At 42.8% G+C, this 24057-nt stretch overlaps 1 protein-coding gene across 3 annotated transcripts; it reads left to right on the top strand.

The window, feature by feature from the left end:
* Positions 1 to 12: 12 nt before the first annotated feature.
* Positions 13 to 14752, top strand: GPN1 (GPN-loop GTPase 1). 3 transcript variants are annotated; one of them, XM_068183035.1, is made up of 15 exons: positions 13 to 221; positions 322 to 415; positions 1245 to 1284; positions 2548 to 2614; positions 3312 to 3349; positions 3861 to 3939; positions 4040 to 4134; positions 7143 to 7188; positions 9157 to 9303; positions 11310 to 11392; positions 11878 to 11917; positions 12627 to 12717; positions 13468 to 13578; positions 14181 to 14290; positions 14392 to 14752. In XM_068183035.1, the coding sequence occupies exons 1-14, from the start codon at positions 126 to 128 to the stop codon at positions 14270 to 14272; spliced, it is 1119 nt and encodes a 372-aa protein (XP_068039136.1). In that variant the 5' UTR covers positions 13 to 125; the 3' UTR covers positions 14273 to 14290; positions 14392 to 14752. The 3 variants fall into 3 exon arrangements, with proteins under 3 accessions (XP_068039136.1, XP_068039137.1, XP_068039135.1); XM_068183036.1 differs by having other exon boundaries at positions 14370 to 14752; XM_068183034.1 differs by having other exon boundaries at positions 14 to 221; positions 14181 to 14752.
* Positions 14753 to 24057: the final 9305 nt, after the last annotated feature.

Here is a 24057-nt window from a genome sequence, read left to right as displayed (position 1 = left end):
GGCCCTGCAGCGCCGGGAGGCCGCGCGGGCCCGCGGAGCGTCCCGGGCGGCAGCGGGGCCACAACCGGGTCCGGGTGCGTCACGTCGGGGCCACGGCCCCGGAAGGACAAGTGGGCTCTGGGAATATGGCAGCGGCGGCGGGAGCCGCGGCGGCGGCGGCCGCCCCGGTGTGTGTGCTAGTGCTGGGTATGGCCGGCTCCGGAAAAACCACCTTCGTGCAGGTGAGAGGCTGCGGGAGTCGCGAGGGGCCGCGGGGAGTCGCCGGCTGCCCCCGGGGCTGCCCGTGCCCAGCGGGGCTGACGCCTTCCCGTGTCTCCGCAGCGCCTGGCCGCCCACCTGCACGGGCAGCGCTGCCCTCCGTACGTGATCAACCTGGACCCTGCCGTGCACAGCCTGCCCTTCCCCGCCAACATCGGTGAGTGCTGCGCCTGGCGGGACGCGGGGCCCGGCCCGGAGGAGCGGCCTGGGGTCCGACAGGAGGGAGCAGGGCCTGCAACAGGGACAGAGCCGGTTCGCGGAGAGTGCTTTTCATGTGTTCCGCGGGAGCGAATACGTGAGAGAAGACAAGCTGGGCTGCTTGTGTTCCCTTAAGAGAGCCCAAGTTCTAATAAAAGAAGGACTTGGAGACTGCTTTTTAAAAATATCGGTCTTTTCTCCAAATAGCGGTTAGTATGGCTATTTTTAGAACCAAAGCCATTCTTCCAATGCATTTGTACATTTTTTATGCCTTCTGGTGTGATTGGAGGTATTTGGGTACTGGAGGCTTTTTTTTTGGTCAGAATTGAAATTAGCAGATTTCAACCCTGATTAACCCTGAGCTCAACCAAATTAACCCTGAACCCAACCAAAGTGTTTAACCCAGATTAGCAGATTTGATTTGGTTCCCTACATACAGATATTCTATCAACAGAGAGCTTTAAAGCATTTTAAAAGACATGAATTTTAGAGAAAACGTTTTAGCAGTAGAACAGATCTTAGGTTTAGCTGTTCCAAAGAGTGTACCAGTCCCTAGTTTTGTGACAATCCTGTCTCTTACCCTCTGTGAAGGATGCCAGCCAGCTTTTCCAAAGGATAACAAAGCCAGGGTGGGTGCACAAGTTGTTTCGCTGCTGTCAGAGGAATGACTGGAGTGTCTGTTCCAGTGCTGGGTCTCTAGTAACACAGACAGATTGGGAGATGTGCTTTGTAAGCTGATGGTGACTCGCTGGGGCTTGGAAAACTGCTTGTGTATCTTTCTTCCCTAGATATCAGGGACACCGTGAAGTACAAAGAAGTCATGAAACAGTATCCTTTTTCTGTCTAAATATTACTTGAAATTTCAAGTTTTTGAAAATAATCTGTTGTGTGAACACTGTGGTGAAGGGGCAGGAAGTGGGGGGGATCGCAGTAATGCAGAGTGTTGCATGAAGATCAAGAGGTTTTGACTGTGTATTTCTTGCATGTGATATTAGGAATGTGTGTTCTACAAGATTTGGCACTTAGGTGATTTTCTCCTGTGCTAAAAAGTATTTTGCCTGACAGTAAATTTTTACAAGCAATAGGGACTCTGCCCACATAGGTTTTTTTCTTTTTTTTTTCAGTTGTTGTTTGAGAGAACTTGTATCTTCTGGTTTTTGTGGTGGTGTTTTGTTTGTTTTTTGTTTTTTTGGTTTTTTTTTTTTTTTTGGTTTGGTTTTGGTTGGTTGGTTTTGTTTTGGTTTTTTGGAAGCCAGCGGCTTTTTCCCCATGTTTTAACTAGTCTAATTTTTTTTGTTGTAATCATGACAATGAAAATTCCTACTTGCCTGTAGGCAAGGAATGCAAATTCCTACTTGCCTGTAGTAGATGGAGAAAACTATTTCTCCATTTGGCCATAATCAAAGCACTGTTGTCTCCCTGAATCTCAGAGACATGGCAGTGTTTGCTCTTGCTCACAGTGTTGCTGACTGTAGTGCAGTAACATTATGCTAAAGTGGCTGCACTTCAGAGGGCTGTGGAGGTCTTTTATGCAATAGCTTGTGCTGATGGAGGCAATGCAGAGTCTTTGGTTTTGACTTGCAAGTATGACTCTTAAATTTAATATTTTAGACAAGAATAAAGGTGATGGGGGATAGGATTCTTGATTTTGGCTGTTGTTTGATTTGGGGTTACCAGCAGAACATCCTAAATATAAGTTTCAAATTAATATGTAAGTGCATTATTTGCTTCACTGCATCTGTTAGCCATTACTGGAGTTTCTGTGCCTTGTTAATGAAAGCCTGAGGAGGATGTTTGTATATTGAGAGTAGTGATAGAGAAAACTGTGTTATGAGTCAATGCTGGTTCTTGTGCAGTTAAAGCACAAATGGCAAGCAGAAGCCATGTAGCCCCTCTTCCTTCTGCCAATTGCACATGTTTGGGTAAGAGAGTATTTGTTGCCCTGCTGAATGACTTATAGATGCGTGTTCATCGTGTATCGGGGCTGTTGTCCCTTGATCTCAAGGTATCCAGAGTGCATCTGTTGTCAGAGTTGACAAAGACGACCTCTGGGGTCTGCTTAACCATCTGCTTTCCTAAGTGAAGCATCAGATATGGGCTGGGCCCAAACGGCGGAATAGTGACCTCTCTCAATCTCTTTGCTACAAGATTTGACCAGGTACGAGGTGGTTTCTGTGTGCTGTTCCAGGATGTGTGCTGGAGACGGAGGTTTGGTGTGTGTCCGGTCTCAGGGGGCACTGTGTTTGGTTAGCCATCTTGTATTTCTGGGGAGTTATTCTCCATACAGAACTACATATTCTACCGTGCTGTCAGAGCACATTAGCTTTCATATGAGAGATTTCAGGCTTTCTGCTTGTTTTAAAGTAAAATAAAGAAGCCACAGGTCCAGAACATCCTTCAGTCTTTGTATAGGACTGTTGTTGCAGCGTGTTTCCTATAAAATCTTTCATGTGGCTGCTCTGGTTTAGAGTGGGGAAGCTCACTTCTGGAAACCCATTAAATTTTCCTGAGGCTATTCGATAATTTACAGCCCTCCTAAATCATAGCACTAAATCAGCTCTGGGGCGGGGACTGATGTCAGATATTGAGATGATCTGGCTTTAGTCAGATACTAATTTCTTTAGCCAGGTACTAGAACACACAGAAAATCAAGATTGTCTTTGACCTGTGCCAGGTCTGAGCATTTTTCACCTCTCCTTAGTAGGACATATTCATGCTCTGAAAAGCATAAAGACTTTAACCTTTTGATATTCACCTGCAGCTGTGCAAGTTAATGTAGTTTCTGCTATGAAATGAAGATTAAAGTTTCCTATTGTGAGCCTAAATACAAAATACACTTCTGCTTTTTCAAACAGGTGATGAAGTTTATTGAAAAAAGACAAAATGCATCCAAGTGAGTACATTCTACTGAGTTGTGCTTTTCTGGGATCATTGTGGGAAAATTGCAAAATTCTAAAAAGCTTCTCTGAATGTTTTCTAGTTGTTTTTTTTCAGCCTTGGTATAAATTTTATGTGTAAAAGGGCATAGAATGGATATACTAGATTTTCTTTACATACATAAAAATTAAGCCTGCTTATTACAGTCCTGCTTTTCTTGTCTTCCATTAGACTATCATTTTCTCTCACACACTGTTCAAATAGGCAGCAATTAATTCTTTTTCTGAAGATATTGCACTACTAACTATCTGTCAAATTGATGCCTTCAACTGATGAGAGTACATGCTTCTTAGTTACAAAATTCACACAGGAGATTTTCAGGCATGCCCATAAATCTCATTTGTGTTTGAGAGAAGCTTTTCTCATCTGTTATAGAATAATCATGTGCTGGTAATAATCTAGTCAGAGCAGGACCTTGTGCTTAACTAATTTTTCCTAATTGTTGTTTTGGGGTAACTTCTTACCAGGTATGTTATTATTGACACACCAGGGCAAATTGAGGTATTTACTTGGTCAGCATCAGGAACCATCATAACTGAGGCCTTGGTAAGTGCTTTTGGCATGACTGGACAGTGAAGCTGTGTGAATGACCTGGCTATTGAGCAGTGAGTTTCTCATCAAACTGTCTCTGACTTGGTGTTCCCAGGCCTCCTCTTTCCCTTCGGTTGTTGTCTATGTGATGGACACCTCTCGCAGTACTAACCCTATCACTTTTATGTCCAACATGCTCTATGCCTGCAGGTAAGAAAGGCTGTAAATGCAGCCCATCTGCTTCAATTGCTGTGTCTCTTTGATAGTTACTTTTGAGGGTGTCATGGTTTGACACTGGCACAATGCCAGCGCCCCCATGAAAATGTACTTTTCTAAATAATTGCTGTGAGATGTGATCAGGAATAGAGCAGAGCAGGCCCAAGTTCAGTAACAAAGAAAAGAACTTCATTAAACTACTACTACTATAAAAATTACAAACACTAAATCCTGGATGAAGACCTTCTAAAACACCCCTCCTCCTCCCACCTAATTTCCAAACAAACTCAACAGTGAGACACCACCCGGGATCTTGATTAAGTTGCTACCCTTCAGATAATCAAATACTCAATCTTTCAAGGGAGACAGGAGTCTCTCCTGTGCCACAGACTCCCCAGGAAACACAATTGCCACCCTTGTGTTTCCATGTCATACATGGCAACCGCCCGGAGAAAAATCTGCCATGGTGACACTCTCCTTTCCATGTTACAGTGCTCTCACCACCGTGCACGGACAGACTGCTCATAGGGCTCCTTTAAGGATGCTCTGCCATGGACCAAAAGAGACAACAGTTCAGTTTCTCATTTTGGGACTACAGTCCCCCCCCATTTTCCCCTGGGGCTGAGGGTCCAAGAACAGAGGTCTTCTTCTCCTCTTCTTCTTCCTTGAAGATAGAGGGCTTCTCCACACCTTCTCCAACTCTCCTCTGTTCTCTCTACTCCTCTGCTGGTAATCACTGAAACAGGTCTCTTGGCTCACCAACGCACCCCCCTAAGTACAGCTTCTCTCAGGAGAATTTGGTTCAGTCTATGGCTAACAAGAAAAGTCCAGCCACAAGCCACTCCATCATCTCCTTCCAACTCAAGAATTTCTTCTTCCATCATCTTAGATCCCAGACTGTCTCTCTTCTACTTCAAATCAAAAGAGGAGTAATATTTTACAAAGCCTTCATTTCTCAGGAAAGGGTTAAAAGTTCAGACTCCCTGGACGGCTGAAATCTCTGCCCAGCAGCCGATTCCCAAGGCCAAGGCTCGGCGCCTTCCTCCCCCTCTTTCTCCTCCGCGCCGGCAAAGTTACAGGTGCCGTCCGGACTCTCTATCTCTTCCCTCTGAGGGGGGGAATGACAAAGACATCTCCACTTCTCTCCACCCTTCCGTCCACAGGAGCTGGCTCGGTTCCAGTCCTTCTACCCCTCAGCTCACCTCGACCAGGCCTCGTGGCTTCCCCTCCCCTACCCAGCCTGTGGCTGGGCAGGGGAGATCTGCACAGCACCTTGACCGGAGCCAAAGAGAGCGAGCTCTTGGGAGTTCCTGCTTTTAACCCCCTGTGTTCTCAGAGGCGTATCCCTATCTTCAGTGGGCACTTCAGGTGCCAATATCCAAACTTAACCACTGATTGGTTTGACTCAACTTCCTGAAAAAATCACTTCCATGTCAAACCACGACAGAGGGGAATCATGGAATAGTTTGGGTTTAAAGGCCATCTAGTCCATGCTCTCTTCTGTGGGCAGGGACACCTTCCACTAGACCACGTTGGTCTATCCAGCCTGGCCTTGGACACTTCCAGGGATGGGGAACCACAGCTTCCCTGTGCAGTGTGCTCCCATATCTCTCTGCTGTCATCATGAAAAATTTCGTCAGCATGTCCCTTTCAGCTTAAAACCATTATCCCTTGTCCTGTCACTAGAAGCCTTGGTAAAAAGTCACTCTCCATTTTTCTTATAAACCTCTTTGTATACTGAAAAGCTGCAATAAAGCTTCCCTGAAGCCTTTTCCAGGCTGAACAATCCCAACCCTCTGGCCTGTCTCCATAGGAGAGTCCTCTAATGGTTTACATGGCCTCCTGTGGGCCCGCTTTACTGCTCCACGTCTTTCTTGTACCCTGGTTTCCAGAGCTGAATGCCGTGCTCCAGGTGGGATGAGAACAGAGTGGAAAGGGAGACTTACCTTCCTCACCCTGTTGCCCATGCTGCTCTTGGTGCAGCCCAGGGTGTCTCATTTCCACTTCATCTACTGGCTTGGCTATTCTCTTAGTGATTTTCTCATTGAAAAAGCAGAATAAATTAGGTGTCAATGGACATATGGAGGTCATTGGTTCAAAGCTCCCACTGAAAGCATTAAATAATCCATAGACCTTGGTGTGGCAAATGCTGGTTACAACAGATTTAACATTGCCTGTTGCTTATAAATACATTTATCTAAGATGTATCAAGATAGTCTAGTTTAAGTTCCTTCTTGTAAACACATAGTTTCTTATTCTGTTTTTTAATGTTATTGATACTTCAAGAGATTTTTCAAGATTTGTTTTGGGTTCAGCATAGCAAGAAGTTCTTGATTTATTGTATTATTTCTCATACATGAATTTATCTCTTTCATGTTAAATTAAGGACTAAATACCTATAGAATGATCAGCATAGCTAGAGCTGTCATAATTCATGGTAAATGTTGGTAAAAGGTTTGTAATCCTTGTATCAAGGTCAGGAGCTGTATCAGTGTAATAGTGTGCAAAATATGTCTTACTGCATGCTGCATTTTCTGACATTAGTTTGAGCAAAAGGTGGTAGCACATATACAGTGAAATGAGTGTGTGAGCTCTTGTGTTGAGGTAGTTATTCTTCATGGATGTTCTGTGTTATTTGAATTCATTGCTCAGTTCATAATCTCTCAGAACCTGAGGTCTGAGTAAAATGCAAAATGCAAAGGTAGTTAAAAACTGGGATCTGAGAGTCATAGAAAATGGCAATCAAAATCAACTGGGTGTGTCAGAGATTTTCTGCATTACAGATATGTGTTTACATCTTGGGGAAGCATATTTTGTTCAACAGTTGTAAGCAGGACCTGGGTGAAAATTACATTCTGATTGCTGCAGAGGAAAATAATTTTCTTTTGATGTCAAATGTGTTCAGTTTTGCATAAGTCTTGTCTGTATTATGCTTAACATGCTTTCTATTCCAGTGAGTTTTAAATTAATGTTAAACTTTCATTTTGTGTCTCCCTGCCCAGTATCCTGTACAAGACAAAGCTACCTTTCATTGTAGTTATGAACAAAGTAAGTCAAAGCTCTGATTTCCATTTCCTAGTGGGACATTGTTCTGCTCAGCTTCTTTGGTGTGGTGTCTTTGTTTTATCACAATAATGGGTTTTGCTAGAAAAGAGAGACTGGGAGGGGGCTGCAGGCTGACAACCAAATCTAAAAAGGGCACAAGCATAACCAAGGATGGGCATTTGCACCCAAAAGAGGACACCAGCACTATGAAGCACATTTGGGACCTTAAGCCTGGGCTCTAGGGACACTTAACCCTGTAAGGTAAGAGGGAGGGCTTTAGGGAGTCTGCTCTTACACACCCTGTTTCCACGTGGCATTTGTCTTTGTTACTGTTTCTACCCAGCAGCAGGCTAATGACCCACAGTGGCAGTGGGGTAACACCTGCATGTTTCGAGGAAGGAGTCCAACATACTGTACCAGCCAAAACTCAGCAGAAGGTGTTTGGTCCAGTGTTTGCTGGGAGGCAGAAGCTAGTCTAGAGATACACATCCACTGCCATGTAATGCACTCGCAGTCTTAAAGGAGTGCTTTTGAGTTTGACGTAACATAATCATTTCAGATATTGAAAGAATCCTGTTAGATTTTTGGTGTGAGTGCTGCTGCCCACAGATATCATTTGTATCCCCAGCACAGCAGGCTCTCTGCACACACACACACACATTTCCACATTTCCCACAGGCCGTGCCTTTACTGTGCCATTTTAGTGTTAGTGTCTGCTGTGCCCCAGCTCCACCCGTCTGCCCAGTGACCCAAACCCTGTTTTAAGACCTGCTTGCTTACTGAGCAAGGTTTTGTATGCTGTTTTCTCTCTAACTCCAGACAGTAATTTTAGAGTAAGCTACTAAGTTATTGGGTTTTTTTTCAATAGAAAAAGGCACAAGATAGGAAAATCGTTCTCTCTTAAGAAAATACACGTTTTGAAAGACTAAAAGTGGGACTTGATCTTTAGGAAAGGTAGGCCTGACACTTAGGATTCATAACTTCAAACCTCATTTTAATTTAATGTTTACCTTTGCTAAAGAGTAAAGGCAACAGCATTTTAAGAACTGTTAACAAAATGTAATTATTTTTTTTTTAATTGACTCTTGGTAAGAATGGAAGAATCCTGGGCAGCTTATAGATGTGCAGTGAGAAATAGATTTTAGATTTTTAAGATTTGCAGAGGGGAAAAAAAAACAATTCATAGAGGTGATTTTATTTTATTTATACAATTTGAAGTACTCAGGCTTTGGCCCTTGGTGTATTCAGTTCTGTCCCAAATCTTGTGAGTAGTGCTAGGCAATACTTCATCTTTCTCCTTTCCATTGGTGCAGGGAAATTAAACATATCAGAGTTTTAGGCACCTCATATTGTGCTGAGAGTGGATATGCCTGTGGTAAGATGTTGATGAAACTTTAGAAAAGACTGTTTGCATATGAATCCATGTAAAATTGTGGAACCATCTCACCTGTTTGTGTCCATTGTCGTGCACTGAGTTTGGGTTGTAGCCTCCTTGGGTTGGAGCACAGCTGACGTTTACAGAGACCCCATCCTTGGGCTGCTGCCCAGCATGGAAGTGACACCTGCTCCCCCAGCTCCCAGGCAATCAGGAAAACTTGGGATTTCAGTGGGGGCTGCTCTTGCCTGGCCTCAATCATACAATCTGCTATTTACACTGTAAACTTTATTGTACAGTGTGCAGTGTTTGAATGCTCCTTTGCATTAAGTTGTAGAAGGCTTTAGAACTGTGATTGTTCCCTTAAACAGTCAGTGCCTTCTTAAACCTGAGCAGTTGTTTGTCTTCTTTCCAGGTATTCATGTCGTTGATTTGATAAAAACAGAACTTGCAAAATTTCAGATCAGGGCTGAGTATTTTGCAAAGATTAACATTTTGAAAATAAGGTTAACATGGATTTTTTTTTATTTTATTTGTCCACTTAACAGCCTATGGCTAAGATTATTACTGCTGAATATTTTCCCTTCTCCTTCCAGACTGACATAATCGACCACAGTTTCGCAGTGGAATGGATGCAGGACTTTGAGACTTTTCAGGATGCCCTGAATCAAGAGACCTCCTATGTCAGTAACCTGACTCGTTCCATGAGTTTAGTGTTGGATGAGTTTTACAGTTCACTGAAGGTAAGAATCTTGTTTTTGTTTATTACCTCTCATGAAAGCCTGGAGAAGAGAAAGCTCAAGAATAATGTTTTTGATTTAGGGTGGGAGTAGAGTGTAAGGAAGGCAGAAGGCAGACTGTTCACTGGTGCTCAGGGAAAGGAAAAGAGGCAATAGACACAAAGTGAAATACAGGAAATTATGTTTTAGCAGAAGAGGAAAAAAATTACTTCATTTTTACTGATTGAGCACTGGAACAGATGGTCCAGAGAAATTCTGAAGTCTCCACTCTTGCAGACAGACCAAGTCATGAGCAACTTGTTTTAGTTAATTCTGCTTTTTGGGCAGAAAAGTTGGACTAGATCTCCAGAGGTATCACCAAATCCTAACTATTCTGTCCTTCTGTAAAGGGTCCTTGCACTGCCCTTTTGAACTGTAGTTTGTTGATGAGCCGTGTTGAGGATTTGCTAATTTGAACACAGTAACTTCAGTAACTTGTCATGCTGAGTGGCAGCCCTGAATAATTCAATATTGTGATTAAACATGAGAAGAAAGCGAAGATAGGCTGGTGAGAGGCAGCATTCTTTGTTGCAGCATTTCCTGGCTGAGGTAATTTTCCTTGTTCAGAAAATGCCTAGTACAGTTGTGCAATTTAGTACACAGGAAGAATGGAAAGAATCAAACCCAAACAAACACCCTCTCCCCCTCGCCCCCCATATTCACTTGGGCAAGAAGAAGTTGGGTTTTTTTTCTCACTTAACCCGGTTTTGAAAGACAAAATAATCCAGTTCCTCAGGAAACCCTGTGCATCAGAGGCTGTTACTGTTCTCATAGTCTGTGCAAAATGTTTCAGCTAATTGTGTTTGTCATTAGCTTTTACTAAAGAAAAAGCAAGCTTTCTTGGCTTTATGGGTATTAAAAGAAAGACAATGAAAATAAGTGTTTCCATTCAGATAGATAATGATAATGTAGACAGATGTAATGTACGTGTTCTATGTGGAACAATATACAGAATTTCAGAAGGGATTGTAGTGGTGCCATATACAGAACTGAAGTACTTCCTGTTCCTTATTTGTTAATTAGGTCATATTTCTGTGCATGCCAGAATGCTGGACTGGAGAGCAGGTCATGTGATGATAGTAGCATAGACTGCAGCTTGTAGTTCAATGCAGGGAAAGTATAAATATCAATATATGTCAGCATATAGTAGTACTTAAAATCCTTTGGAGAGCTGTCTCATGTTTGCTGTGTTAATGACCAAGTGCAAGGCTGTATTGTAAAAAGTCTTCCATTTGTTAGTGAATAGTTGAGACTGTCTTGCTTTGGAAAAAGAGGAAGAAGTTTTGTTAGAAGATGATCGATTCTGGCTAGCAATAGTGCTAATGAAATGTATTTTTAGGTAATTGATTTAACAGAGACAGAACAAATGGCCAGAAATGTAATGATAGACAAGTCCAAGTTAGGAAGGAGCTGTGCACGTTGAATGTATTGCTGCAGTAACTGATTGAATTGTCCACTTCTCGCTGTTCTGGGGCTGGACTGCGTGGCCAAGTGTGATGTGGCTAAATACAAAGTATTAGATATAATTTCAGAGCCAGAAGGTCAGTTGTTGTCTATTTTGCTGTCTAATTCTAGTACACTGATACATACTAACTACTTATAAGACTAGGTGCAGATGGGATTATTAACAGTAAACAAGTAAGTGACAGAAAGACCTGACTTTCTCTTGAAATGCCCAACTTGTTAAAAAAACCAAACCCTCTTCCCCAAAGAAACACCCCCCAAAAATACTGCAACAACTCATCAAGCAGAAAACCAGCAACACCCAAAAGACAGAGGTAACAAACATGAACAGCAAGTGGACAGAGATTTTGAAAGCAGGATGGATACAAGCAGAAGTGGTACTGCACATTCTTGTGCCACTGTGCTATCGTTAGGTTTAGACTAGTAAATTTTTGTTCGTTTTTTTGGTTTTTTGTTAGAGACTGGTTCAGTTACTCTGCAGTTGTAGTGTGTGGTTTCTTTTGCAGGTGGTTGGTGTTTCTGCGGTGCTTGGCACGGGACTGGATGAGTTTTTTATCCAGCTTTCTAAAGCTGTAGATGAATATGAGAGGTAAGGCGATAGTGAGCCCAGTGAACACTTCCTGAAGGTACTGATTTGTAATTCCTTTGATTTGAAGGACTCTACACCTTTCTTAGCCAAGGTAGTTTAGGGTTTCTAATAAACTTCATAAGCATCAGCATAAAAAGGGGCAGTGTAAAGGAACTATTCAGAGGTGAATTTTTGTGTTTGCTGTTCAGTGAAAAAGCAAAATATATCTCTGCCATTAAATATGTGAAGGAATATTTTTTCTCTAATTCTGTACAGCAGTCAAGGTTTGAACTCTTGCTGTTTCAATGAAGTATGTTCATTTATTTTGCATCCATTAGTTTCAGAATCCAAATCTGGGTAAAATGTACTCTTAGTCCTTCTGAAATGTCTCTCAAACATGAAAGCCTTGAGAAAACTTTTTATGGGGTAGAAGGAAGCCTCTGAGATGATCCTTACTTAATATAAATCATGTGTTGGTTCAGACTGAATGCACTCTGTCTTTTCAGAGAGTATCGTCCAGAATATGAACGCCTGAGAAAAACACTAGTAAGTGATTTTGGCTGTTGTACACCTGGATAATGTATCTTGAGGTTGCTTTTATGCACACAATTGCCTTTATGTTGAGAGGGTCTAACATCTCATTTGCTAGTCATACTCAGTGTGGGAAAACTCCTGTCCTGAAGAAGTCTGCTATCTGCTTTTTTTTTCCTAGATATAGTGGAGTGTATCTTTACAAGAAAAAAGATATTTTATAAAACACATAACACATATTTTTTGCTGCATTAGTACTAGTATTTAAGCTAATTGTGAGAAAATGGTTGGGAAATAGTTTTGTATCTTCCATTCAGAAGGATAGAGAGTTCTTGAAAATAAATTCTCAAGTGATTTGTCAAGGGTATCCTTGTATCTTCCTGTACCCATGAAGTGTACTGGTTTGAACAGTAATAGAGACTCATTTGCAGTGCCAAAATCAGTAGCTCTGCTCACTTTGAGTCTTGGCTGTCCAAAAGACAATTCTCTGCAGGCACAGCAGAGTTTGGATTCCTAATGCTTCTGAAAATGTTCCAGAAGTCTGCCATACCGGAGGTTGCTGTCTGTGTTTGGTCAAAAGTTCTGTGTAACCTTAGTTGTAATGTGAGATCTGCTGAGCGACTTGCACTTTGGCTGGGGGACAGACTGCTGGGTTTGGGTGAGGTTACTTTTCTACTGATATTTTAAATGTTCTCAGAATCTACATGTAACTCTTTATCTACAGGAGGAAGCTCAAGAGAAACAGAAGAGAGAGCAGCTGGAACACTTGTGGAAGGACATGGGCAGTGTGTGTGTGCAGGGCAGCACACTGGCAGGTACCTCACCAGGGAGATCCAAGTTCATTGCAAAAGTTTTCTGAAGAGTTTATGTTGAGAAGTGCTTCTCTGTTCCCACAGCAAAAGTGTGAAAGCAGCTCCATGTTAGAGGAGTGGGGCTTTAGTTCCTGTGGGATTAGCCACACTTAGCTCTTCTTCTGTCAGTCACAGGCGTGCAGGAAACCCTGCTGTGCAGCTAAAGCAGCAGACATAGTAAAAATAATGAGGTACTTTAGAAAGGGTGAAACAGATTATGTCACCAGAGGACACAAGGAAAAATGACGCACCACAGCTTTGGTCACGATGAAGAGACTAATTTATTTCTTCTGACTCCAATCATTTATAGTTCTCAAAAGGTGCCAGTGGATTGGAAGGTGAATGTGCCACCTCTCCAAGGACACTGGACAAATTACCAGTACATCAAATTTCTCTGCCTCTATGAAAGAATGCAAAACAATAGGTTGTTTACAGAAAGTTGCGTGAGAAAGTTCTCTACAAGAATGTAAATTCAGAAGGCTTTAGAAAATCCTAAGAAATCAGGGCGACAAGATTAGAATATGGGAGAGCTGTGTTGTTGGCTGCATTGTTCCTTAGAGGTATGTGCTGATAAAAGTCTTTTGTTGTGTCTTTGGGACCCACTTCTGTCCTTTCAGAGCAGCTGTTAATTGATGTGTTTATGTGTAGATAAAAGTTGTCAGTGTTAACTTTTAGCAATCTGGTTTGTGTACAACTATGTCTTGTCCCTTCAAGGACCTGATGATGCTTCTGCAATGGGTCCCTCTGAGCTAATCCTTACACGAGGAACTCTCAATGAAGAGGAAGAAGAGAGAGAGAGTGATACTGACGACATTGACCATGAAGGTAAGGGAATAAGGCCTGAAAGTGCCCATCTAGTCAGGAAATCCCCTCTGTATTTCATTACCTGGCTGGACTGTAAAGAGACTCTAGAAAACAAGCAAACACTCAATCACCTAAATGCATGTGTCAGAATCCATAGCAGAAGCCCAGCTGCAGTGTTTGGTCAGTGCTATCACTCTCCAACCTCTGTGAGAGTTCAATTGTAAGTTTTCAATGTAAGTAATTAACAGGTGTATAACACACATAAACCAGAGAACTCTTAGGCTTGAGGCACGCAGTGACCTCTGAACCTGATTGATGCCCAGCTGTTTTATCATCTCTTTGACCTTACAGTTTCTGCCCCTGGTTTGGCTTTTGCTGTGACTATGGTCTTGGAGCAATCTTCTAAGTTCTTAGAGAAAAGAACTGATTTTTTTTTCTTCTGTAGCTCACAGACTTAATCTTCATTCTTTTCCTGTTCCATTGGTGTTTCGGATCGGTTCTTTCCTTTGCCCTGTAATGTAGTTGAAGATCCAATGGATGTTTTATATTGTCCTGACTATCCTGACTCTAGCTTTTGTCAATAACAGAGGTAGAATAGTGCTGAACTGTCTTTCTTCCGCCAGTGACTGAGGAGAGTCATGAAGAACCAGCCTTCAGAAACTTCATTCAAGACATGCGGATGAAATACCAGAGAAAAAGCAACCTGAATGAATGAGACCTTCACAAACAGAACGTTTGGAAGGAACAGCATAAAGAAACTTGTATGAAACCATCCGTGAAGACCGTTACTTGTGAACTGCTTCCTCTGATAGATTTTTATTTCTCTTTCTGCAGTAGCTGTTGATTGTGTGAGTTAAAGATGTCGGAGCCAACTGACTGCACAGTTCACCATCTGCCACCGTAGCTTCCTGAAGCTGAGGGAATCAGACAGCAGTTTCTTTTCCTCCAGATTATTCAGATCTGTCTGTTGAGAGCTTAGATTTTGAGCTCTGGCAGCATTAGTATCTGCAGCACTAACTGGTCCCCAGAAACGTGTTCATTTTTGTGTGCAGCCAGGTGTCTGCTGCAGCCAGGGCACAAGTGATGCTGTACTGAACTTTATCAATCCACTTACTGTTTGATGGTTTGGTTTGTATTAAATATATTTTATGTACTAACAAATGTGTGATAATAACAGAAGGAAATTTCATTTTAAGTACTATTCTAAAGTGAGACTTTTTTCCCCGTGCTTGTGCCCATCTGTGTGAATGTGCAGTAAATGCATCTTATTTACATTATACAGACATGGTACAGATGCCTCCCAGGAAAATCCTGAGCAAAGAAAGTTCCCAGGAGGAAAAGTAATAAAAAGTCTCTAGCTTGATTTGGCTGAGAACAGAAATGCACATGGTTATATACTGGCTGCATATATCCCTAGGTTACTTAAAGCAGAGGCATTTCCATAGATGAGTGCTCACCTGGAATACAGACAAGCACTTAGAGACTGGCTAATACTTATTTTTGTGATAGGCACCACAGACACAGATGCTCACTTGCAGTTTAGCAGTCTGGACCCTGAATCTTTGGAGTTTTCTCCTCCACAGTGGCCTCACTGGGTAGGTCTCCAAGTGGAAGTCTGGCCCAGATTAGCTAGCACCAATCCCAAATCGCTAGTGTGGAATACCACTCTGCTTTAATTTACAAATCACTACTTCTCTTTGTGGATAAACCCTTCAACTTTACTTCAATTTCACCAAGTTCCAAACTGTGGCCACCAAGATTTTACAGCACTATGTCTGTGGTGGAGTTCTGTGTATGGTCCTATGGGAATGTTCACAAGGAACCATGCTGACCTAGGCTGTGACTGTAGCCCAAGGGGCAACCTCGTCCCAACACCTCCAGCTGTGCTCAGTGAGTCCTGACTGTTCCCATGCTGACCCATAACTGGTTCCTCTGCCTGCTGCCTTGCGGAGTATCCCTAAGGTGCCACAAAGAGAGGAGCTTCTTCTGGGCACAGTGTCCTGGGATTCAGGGGAAAAGAAGGGGTTTTCAGTCTTTAGCACCTCACACTCCATTAGAATTGATAGCAAACAGCTCCAGCCTCAGGAGGACACAGTCACATTTTACAGATCTTGGTCTCACCTCGGCCTTGCCATGGGACAGTCTGGCAGGGAGAGGGAAGGAAACAGGTCTGGACGGACAGCCTGCTCCCAGAAAATCATCCTAACCCTTACAGCACTAAATAGAGCTGTAAGAACTTCCCAAAATACTAATTTCCGTGTAGACTGAGGGCACAGAGTGGCACTAAGTTGAAGCACAGTCTGGACCTGCCATGAACAGACTATAAAAAGTAAGATCTAGTCAGATAATTCCATAAAACATTCCAAAATCTGGCTCCTGGGATATGATAATCTCTGGGTTTTTTTAGTAATGTCAATTTAAAATTTTCTTCCCAGTTTTTTTTCTTTCCCTTGGATTCTTTTAACTGTTGTTTCAATTTGTCATTTTGGTATCGTAGAGAAAATTTTACAATACCAGTTCAATTTCTTTATTTCATTTCTCAGATTACCATTTTATCACCTGTTCCCTCCATTGCCACGCAGATTTTAAATATAGTGCCAGCGCATTACAAATAATACTTTCTCCTGTTTTATCTTTCAACAATTCCCATTTTTCATCTCTTTTCTCCTACATTTTTTCCCACTCCTACCAGTTATCTACTGGCCAAGGATCGTCAGTTTCAGTATGAAGACTGTGCCTTTGCAGGTAATCTGCTAAGCCTTTTGGCTGTTTCTCTAAATTGTTTGCCATCCTGTCTTCAACTATGCCAAAAATGAAACAAGTGGGAGCTTCAGGCAAGCCCTGCCCTGCCTCAGATTTTTGGCAACAGTTTAAATTTAAGAAAGCACTCTGACCCGCAAGTTCTAAGGATGGCAAATCAGGTCAATTTATAAAATCAGCTATTTATTGTTTGTCTGTTATCTCCTGGAGACAACAGATGAAAGATCTTTACTACACAGTAAAAACAAGGAAGAGCTACTGGTAGATTACATAAACTGCATGATATCAAGGTACCTATTTTAAAGTTGGCAAAAGAAAAGAGTATTGATTAGGGGTCAAATGGAACTTAGCACCAAATGACAATGGTGTACCCAGAGTCCTTTCACTCACTGTCCAGAGGAGGAACCGCAAAGAAGGCTCCCTGCTCTGGAGAGAAACTCCACACATTTACAGGGAATGAGCAGAAGATTTCTGCTTTGGGAATGTTTGGTGTAACTTTTGTAGGTTTTATGTAAAGTGAGGTGCCTGTCAGTGAGAAATCCAGCTTATTTTCCCAGGTCTCACTCCCACAGTAAGGTGTTCATTGTCAGCCTGGAGTGTTGATCCTGTGGCACCAAACCAAGTGGCACCAAACGAGACAGCTTGTCCTGTTTGAGTTATTTCACCAGTTAAAAAGCAGCAGATGAGCTCTCCTGGGGGCGAGATGCCCTGCTCCAGGTGTGTCTGTGTGGCACAGAGCTCTGCCCTTCCTGAGCAATCCATGCCGCACCTGGGCCAGGCGTGGCACCCTTCAACTTCCTGAAGGGTGGCTGTGGTGAGCTGGGGGTCGGTCTCTTTCTCCAGGCAACAACAGATAGAATAAGAGGACACAGTCTCAAGCTGCGCCAAGGGAAATAAAGGCTAGACTTAAGGAAGAAGTTTTTCACAGAAAGAGTGGTCAAATACTGGAGTCATCTGCCCAGGGAGGTGGTGGAGTCACCATCCCTGCATGTGTTTAAAAAAAGATTGGATGTGGCACTTGGTGCCATGATCTAGTTGAGGTGTTAGAACATGGGTTGGACTCGATGATCTTAAAGGTCTCTTCCAACCTAGAAATTCTGTGAAAGGGTTTTTTTTTTTTTTTTTTAATTTGGTTAGAGGCACGGTTATTATTTTAATTAATATAGATATTCAAATCCAAATTTAAATATAGAAATATAAATATATAAGGACATATATAAAAATATAAAAGAAAAGTAAATATAAGTAATAAGAAGAGATGTAATATAGAATAAAAGTAACAGTATACATCAGTATACATTGTGAATGTGAATGTGAAAAGTATAAATATGAAAGATATATATATATATATATAGTTTAAAATAAAGGGGGTTTGTGGGGTTTTATTTGGGTAGCGGCAGTGGTTTTTAGCTTGTGTGCGGGCTTTTTGGGGCCATTTATTTTTTGAGGATTTTTCCCAGGGCATCGCCCCTGTCCTTTTCTGCCTCCCTTCTCTCCGGGCGAGCGGCAGCCCCCGGCTGTGGCCGGCGGCAGTGCCGCCGCCTTGTGGCCAGAGGTCGGTACTGCAGCCCCCGGCTGTGGCCGGCGGCAGTGCCGCCGCCTTGTGGCCAGAGCGCGGTACTGCAGCCCCCGGCTGTGCCCGGCGGCAGTGCCGCCGCCTTGTGGCCAGAGTGCGGTACTGCAGCCCCCGGCTGAGGCGGGCCGCAGTGCCGCCGCCTTGTGGCCAGAGCGTGGTACTGCAGCCCCCGGCTGAGGCGGGCCGCAGTGCCGCCGCCTTGTGGCCAGAGCGCGGTACTGCAGCCCGCGGCTGAGGCGGGCCGCAGTGCCGCCGCCTTGTGGCCAGAGCGCGGTACTGCAGCCCGCGGCTGAGGCGGGCCGCAGTGCCGCCGCCTTGTGGCCAGAGCGCAGTACTGCCGCCCCCAGCTGAGGCGGGCCGCAGTGCCGCCGCCTTGTGGCCAGAGCGCGGTGCTGCCGCCCCCGGCTGAGGCCGGCGGCAGTGCCGCCGCCTTGTGGCCAGAGCGCGGTACTGCAGCCCCCGGCTGAGGCCGGCGGCAGTGCCGCCGCCTTGTGGCCAGAGCGCGGTACTGCAGCCCCCGGCTGAGGCGGGCCGCAGTGCCGCCGCCTTGTGGCCAGAGCGCGGTACTGCAGCCCCCGGCTGAGGCGGGCCGCAGTGCCGCCGCCTTGTGGCCAGAGCGCGGTACTGCAGCCCCCGGCTGAGGCGGGCCGCAGTGCCGCCGCCTTGTGGCCAGAGCGCGGTACTGCAGCCGCCGGCTGAGGCGGGCCGCAGTGCCGCCGCCTTGTGGCCAGAGCGCGGTGCTGCAGCCCGCGGCTGAGGCGGGCCGCAGTGCCGCCGTCTTGTGGCCAGAGCGCGGTAATCGAGGAGCCCCGGTCGGTCTACAGTGCTGCCTGCGCAAAAACCCCGACGCCGCGGCGCCCCGGCGGGATTTTCCGCGGCGATTCCAGGGCCGTGCACGAGGGCTGTGGGGTCAGCAGCAGCGCCGGCGTGCGGATTTTTCGGCGGGGGCCGACAGGCATCGGCAAAAACGCATCTCTCCGCCGACGGTCCCTCGCTGCCGCCATCTTGGGAGCGCCATGTCGCGGACTCGCTTGACCTTCCCAACTGGGCGGCAAAAACGGCGGGAAAAACCAGGATCCCGCTCTGCCTCCTGCTCCCCACCCTGACGCCGGCGCCGCCCGCGCGGGATTTTTTACGGTGTTGCCCGTGCCGTCGCCAGATGGGCTGGTGAGTAGCGAATCAATCCCTGCCTCCTCGTGAGCAAGTTGCTGGAAGGAGTCATCGGCGCAGGGACGGCTTTTAGCCGGCTTCCGTTCAGTTTCTTTCTCGCAGGTTTCTGGGTGTTTTGATCCGGACGGCACCCCCTGGCTGCTCTGCCAGCTGGGAGCCCTGCACGCTCGCTGCAGCTTCCACAAATTGTCGCCCGTGCTTGTGGATTGGGAGCACTGTCCTCCTCCACGGTGCCAGCTTTTTCTCTTTACAGAGGAGCACATGTACATGAAGGTGAAGAGATTCCTTCTGTCACACCAGTATTTGGACCTGAGCCGGAATACCGGCTTTCCTCCAGCTTTTCTCCAGTTTTGGTTTTGAGGTAAGAGTCCCATTTTAGGCAATCCAGGAATTCTTCAGAAACGTGTTAAAAGCAGCCGTACAAATACAAGGAAACCTCATTCTCCCACAGGCAGTTAATTAGAAGCACCTTTCTTATGTTTCGTATTGCAATTAAAAATGTCAATTCTCTGGGGTTTTTGTTGCTTTCTCCGTACTGAGGCGCAACGAGCTGTGCTGTGTATGCTCTGTGAGCACAAGCAAAGACTGTTCTGCCCCGGCTAGCTGCAATTCCTCTTTGAGTTCAGATTAGTAACTTTGAGTTCAGATTAGTAACTTTGAGTTCAACGGAAGTGTTTTAGAAACAGCAACTTCTAAAACTCCATTTCCACTGCATGTTTGGGCTGCAGACTGACTGCTCCCACGGGACGTCAGCGATTAAATTTGATAGGAATGGAAATGCAGAAGTCCAGAACCAGCTCGGGGAAGCCCTGAGCTGGCAGTCAGAGGGAAGCGGGGTTTTGTTGCTCTTAGGGGCTGGTATTCTTTGGAAATGTCTGAATGTCTGACGGTGGTATTTTTCTTTGTGGCTTCCAGCACAAAGCAGAGCGTGAGTGGATGCTCAGGTTTCCTGGGGAGGGGCTGTGTGGCAAACACTGCTATGAGCTTCACGTCTACCAGAGGATTTTCCGGGTGATTCTTTTCCCTTTTCAGCAGTCCTTTGTGTGACGAGGGCTCCCAGGTAAGAGTTCAAAAAGAGCAGTTCCCAACTACCCCCAAACCACAACAAGCTTGTGGGGCTTCAAGATCTCAAGTACCACAGAGAAAGGAACAGCCGATTCTGCCTCGGTCCTCTTGAAAATCTGTTCCTTGCCGGTTAGGTGTATGTGGGGAGGGGGAAAGAGTTGCTTGTGTCTAAACCAGTCCCATCCTTATGCCCTGAAACTGGAACAGCTTCCTGCCATCAAGGAGCCTCACGTGGGTGCCGTGGTTTTGCTCCTGCAGTCGGGGCCTTTTCTTTTTGGGGTCTCTATTCCCCGGCCAGCACATTTGTTACCTGAACGGTGCTTCAGCAGGAGGGAAACTCAGGGGCCAGGAGCTCTCAGGTTTGGGAGCACCCACCCTGGGTATTTCAAGTACCAAAACCTTGGGCAAAGGAGAAAATTGTCTTGCTACTTGAATACTTCTTGTCAGCGCAGCACCTGTGGTGTGAAGCTTTGAAGGGAGAATGTCTTTCCTTCTCTGGACTTGCTGAGAACAAGTGGTGTTCGTTTTACCTGGGGCGTTGATCAGATACCAGCCAAATTGCTCATTTTAAGTTAGAGAATTAGGTCTTGGCTGTAAAAGAACACGCTGCATTTTCTGTTTCAGAGTCGCATTCTGGAGATATTACAGAGTGCTGCCCGTGTCACCAGAGCTGCCTATGAGCTGCTAGAGGATCGCAGCCTCCTCGCCTGGGTCCCGCACAGCTTAGAGAAAAGGTAACCGGAGGAGGACAGGAGAAATGGGAACAATTTCCCGTCCCCGGTGGAAGAATGACGTGGCTGAGGATGAAAGCAAGGGTGACAGGCAGGGAGGCGGGGGCACCAAGGGCTGCACTGGCAGAACTTGCTGAACGCTGAGGTGTCCCTTGTGGTTTTGAAAACAGAATCAAGACGCTTTCAGGTTGTGGTAGGAGGAGGGGCTGGGGGGGGGAAGCTTTGTGACTTGGAAACCACTTCCTTAAAAAGCAAAGTGACACCTTGTGCTGGTGTCTTTACCTTTTAAATTTCAAGCACCCTCAGTTCCCATCCTGTCACAGGACCTGCTGCACAGGAAGTGGCACAGTAATGGATTTGAGCTGTCTAGAACATTCTTTCTCCTCCCCTCGCCTCTCTCCCTCACAAAAATAATCTCTTCTGCCACGCCAAGTTCAGGCAAGTGCACCAAAAGTGCACTAGAATATGGTCCCCTGTAGGAGATGGACCAGCTGCTGGTGAGGATCTGCCTTTCAAATGTGATTTTCTTTTTTTTTTTCTTTTTTTTTCCCTTTGTTTTTGTTTTGTTTTATTTTGTTTTTCAGGTTTCTGAAGAACAAGGTGATAAATAAAATGATTTCCTTACTCCATACTCTATGGCTAATAAATTTAGGAGTCAAGAGAGAAAACAAGAATCAATCCCAGACAGTGCTGTTGAGATGGATATATTATCTATCTACCTGTATATAGATATTTGTAGATATATATATTTTTTTTTTAATTTTTTTTTTCTGTGTAGTGATAATAACAGGATTTTTTTTTTAGGATGCCTTGCTTTAATGTTTTATATTTTTAATAAAGTGTGATTTAAAGTTATTAGTTATGTTATAATAGTTTATTACATTTATTGGGTAAAGTAACAGTTCCTTGTATTTCATTGGTATCAAGTAATTAATGTTAGTCATTAATTGGTAAGAGTTTATAGTGAATTATTAAGGTACGAATATTGTTTATTCAGGTATGTATTTTTTAATTGTAGGTATATTTCCATGTGTTTATATTGGTTTTTATGTTAATGAGTTTGGCTTTTTTGTTATGAATATCTTAGTATTTTATTAGGGGTTTTTTTTTATTCGTTTAGATGTTTGGTATGTGGATTATTTGTTAAGTATGTTTTTTTATATATATATATGTGTGTTTTTGAATTTAAGTTATAAATATACTTGTTAAGGATTTTTGTAGAGTTCCATGTAAAAAATGAAGTAGGTAGGGGAGATGGAAAGTAATAATTATAGTTATTAATAAAATGAGTCTTTTAGTTTTTAATAATGATTTAAGTTATTTAGTGATGTTTTAATTTTTGAAAACTTGATGTGCTTATTTTTTATTTCTGCGTAATTGATTAATTTCTAAAAACATTTTGTAATGTTTTTGTAAATTGTTTTCTTGTGATTTCGTCGATTTGTATACTTTAAAACATGTTTTCTATTTATGATTGTGTGTTAAGAATAAAAAATTAACAGTTGTTTTATTTGGCAAAGTAGTATGTTTAAAGATGTTTATATTTGGCAGCAATTTATTTAAAGGTACAGATGTGTTATTGTTTCATTTGGTTAGTTAATAAGTAAGTTTATTTACTGTGGTTCAAGTGTGAGTTGTAGTTCTTTTAGGTGTTAAAAGAGATGCAGAAACAATAGAATCAGGTTATTAAAAGGTCATAATATTTTGATAATGAGAAGTCAATTTGTGTTGGAGTCATTGGGTATTTTTGGTTGGTGGTTGGGTGGTTTTTTTTTTCCCTTTGTTTTTGTTTTGTTTTATTTTGTTTTTCAGGTTTCTGGAGAACAAGGTGATAAATAAAATGGTTTCCTTACTCCATACTCTATGGCTAATAAATTTAGGAGTCAAGAGAGAAAACAAGAATCAATCCCAGACAGTGCTGTTGAGATGGATATATTATCTATCTACCTGTATATAGATATTTGTAGATATTTTTTTTTTTTTTTTTTCTGTGTAGTGATAATAATGGGATTTTTTTAGGATACCTTGCTTTAATGTTTTATATTTTTAATAAAGTGTGATTTAAAGTTATTAGTTACATTATAATAGTTTATTACATTTATTGGGTAAAGTAACAGTTCCTTGTATTTCATTGGTATCAAGTAATTAATGTTAGTCATTAATTGGTAAGAGTTTATAGTGAATTATTAAGGTACGAATATTGTTTATTCAGGTATGTATTTTTTAATTGTAGGTATTTCCATGTGTTTATATTGGTTTTTATGTTAATGAGTTTGGCTTTTTTTGTTATGAATATCTTAGTATTTTATTAGGGTTTTTTTTATTCGTTTAGATGTTTGGTATGTGGATTATTTGTTAAGTATGTTTTATATATATATATATATATATATATATATATGTTTTTAAATTTAAGTTATAAATATACTTGTTAAGGATTTTTGTAGAGTTCCATGTAAAAAATGAAGTAGGTAGGGGAGATGGAAAGTAATAATTATAGTTAATAATAAAATGAGTCTTTTAGTTTTTAATAATGATTTAAGTTATTTAGTGATGTTTTAATTTTTGAAAACTTGATGTGCTTATTTTTTATTTCTGCGTAATTGATTAATTTCTAAAAACATTTTGTAATGTTTTTGTAAATTGTTTTCTTGTGATTTCGTCGATTTGTATACTTTAAAACATGTTTTCTATTTATGATTGTGTGTTAAGAATAAAAAATTAACAGTTGTTTTATTTGGCAAAGTAGTATGTTTAAAGATGTTTATATTTGGCAGCAATTTATTTAAAGGTACAGATGTGTTATTGTTTCATTTGGTTAGTTAATAAGTAAGTTTATTAACTGTGGTTCAAGTGTGAGTTGTAGTTCTTTAAGGTGTTAAAAGAGATGCAGAAACAATAGAATTAGGTTATTAAAAGGTCATAATATTTTGATAATGAGAAGTCAATTTGTGTTGGAGTCATTGGGTATTTTTGGTTGGTGGTTGGGTGGTTTTTTTTTTCCCTTTGTTTTTGTTTTGTTTTATTTTGTTTTTCAGGTTTCTGGAGAACAAGGTGATAAATAAAATGGTTTCCTTACTCCATACTCTATGGCTAATAAATTTAGGAGTCAAGAGAGAAAACAAGAATCAATCCCAGACAGTGCTGTTGAGATGGATATATTATCTATCTACCTGTATATAGATATTTGTAGATATATAT

Source organism: Anomalospiza imberbis, chromosome 3 (assembly GCF_031753505.1).
Source record: "Anomalospiza imberbis isolate Cuckoo-Finch-1a 21T00152 chromosome 3, ASM3175350v1, whole genome shotgun sequence".
NCBI lineage: Eukaryota > Metazoa > Chordata > Aves > Passeriformes > Viduidae > Anomalospiza > Anomalospiza imberbis.
Note: the sequence above shows the minus strand (reverse complement) of the source record. Positions and strands in the feature narration are given on the sequence as shown.

Bases quoted from the DNA above. Each gene is read 5' to 3' on its own strand.
- GPN1 (XM_068183035.1), top strand. From the start codon at position 126: ATGGCAGCGGCGGCGGGAGCCGCGGCGGCGGCGGCCGCCCCGGTGTGT. The intron at 416-1,244 runs GTGAGTGCTGCG...TTTCTTCCCTAG, and splicing joins GCCCTTCCCCGCCAACATCG to ATATCAGGGACACCGTGAAG. The intron at 9,304-11,309 runs GTAAGAATCTTG...TTTCTTTTGCAG, and splicing joins AGTTTTACAGTTCACTGAAG to GTGGTTGGTGTTTCTGCGGT.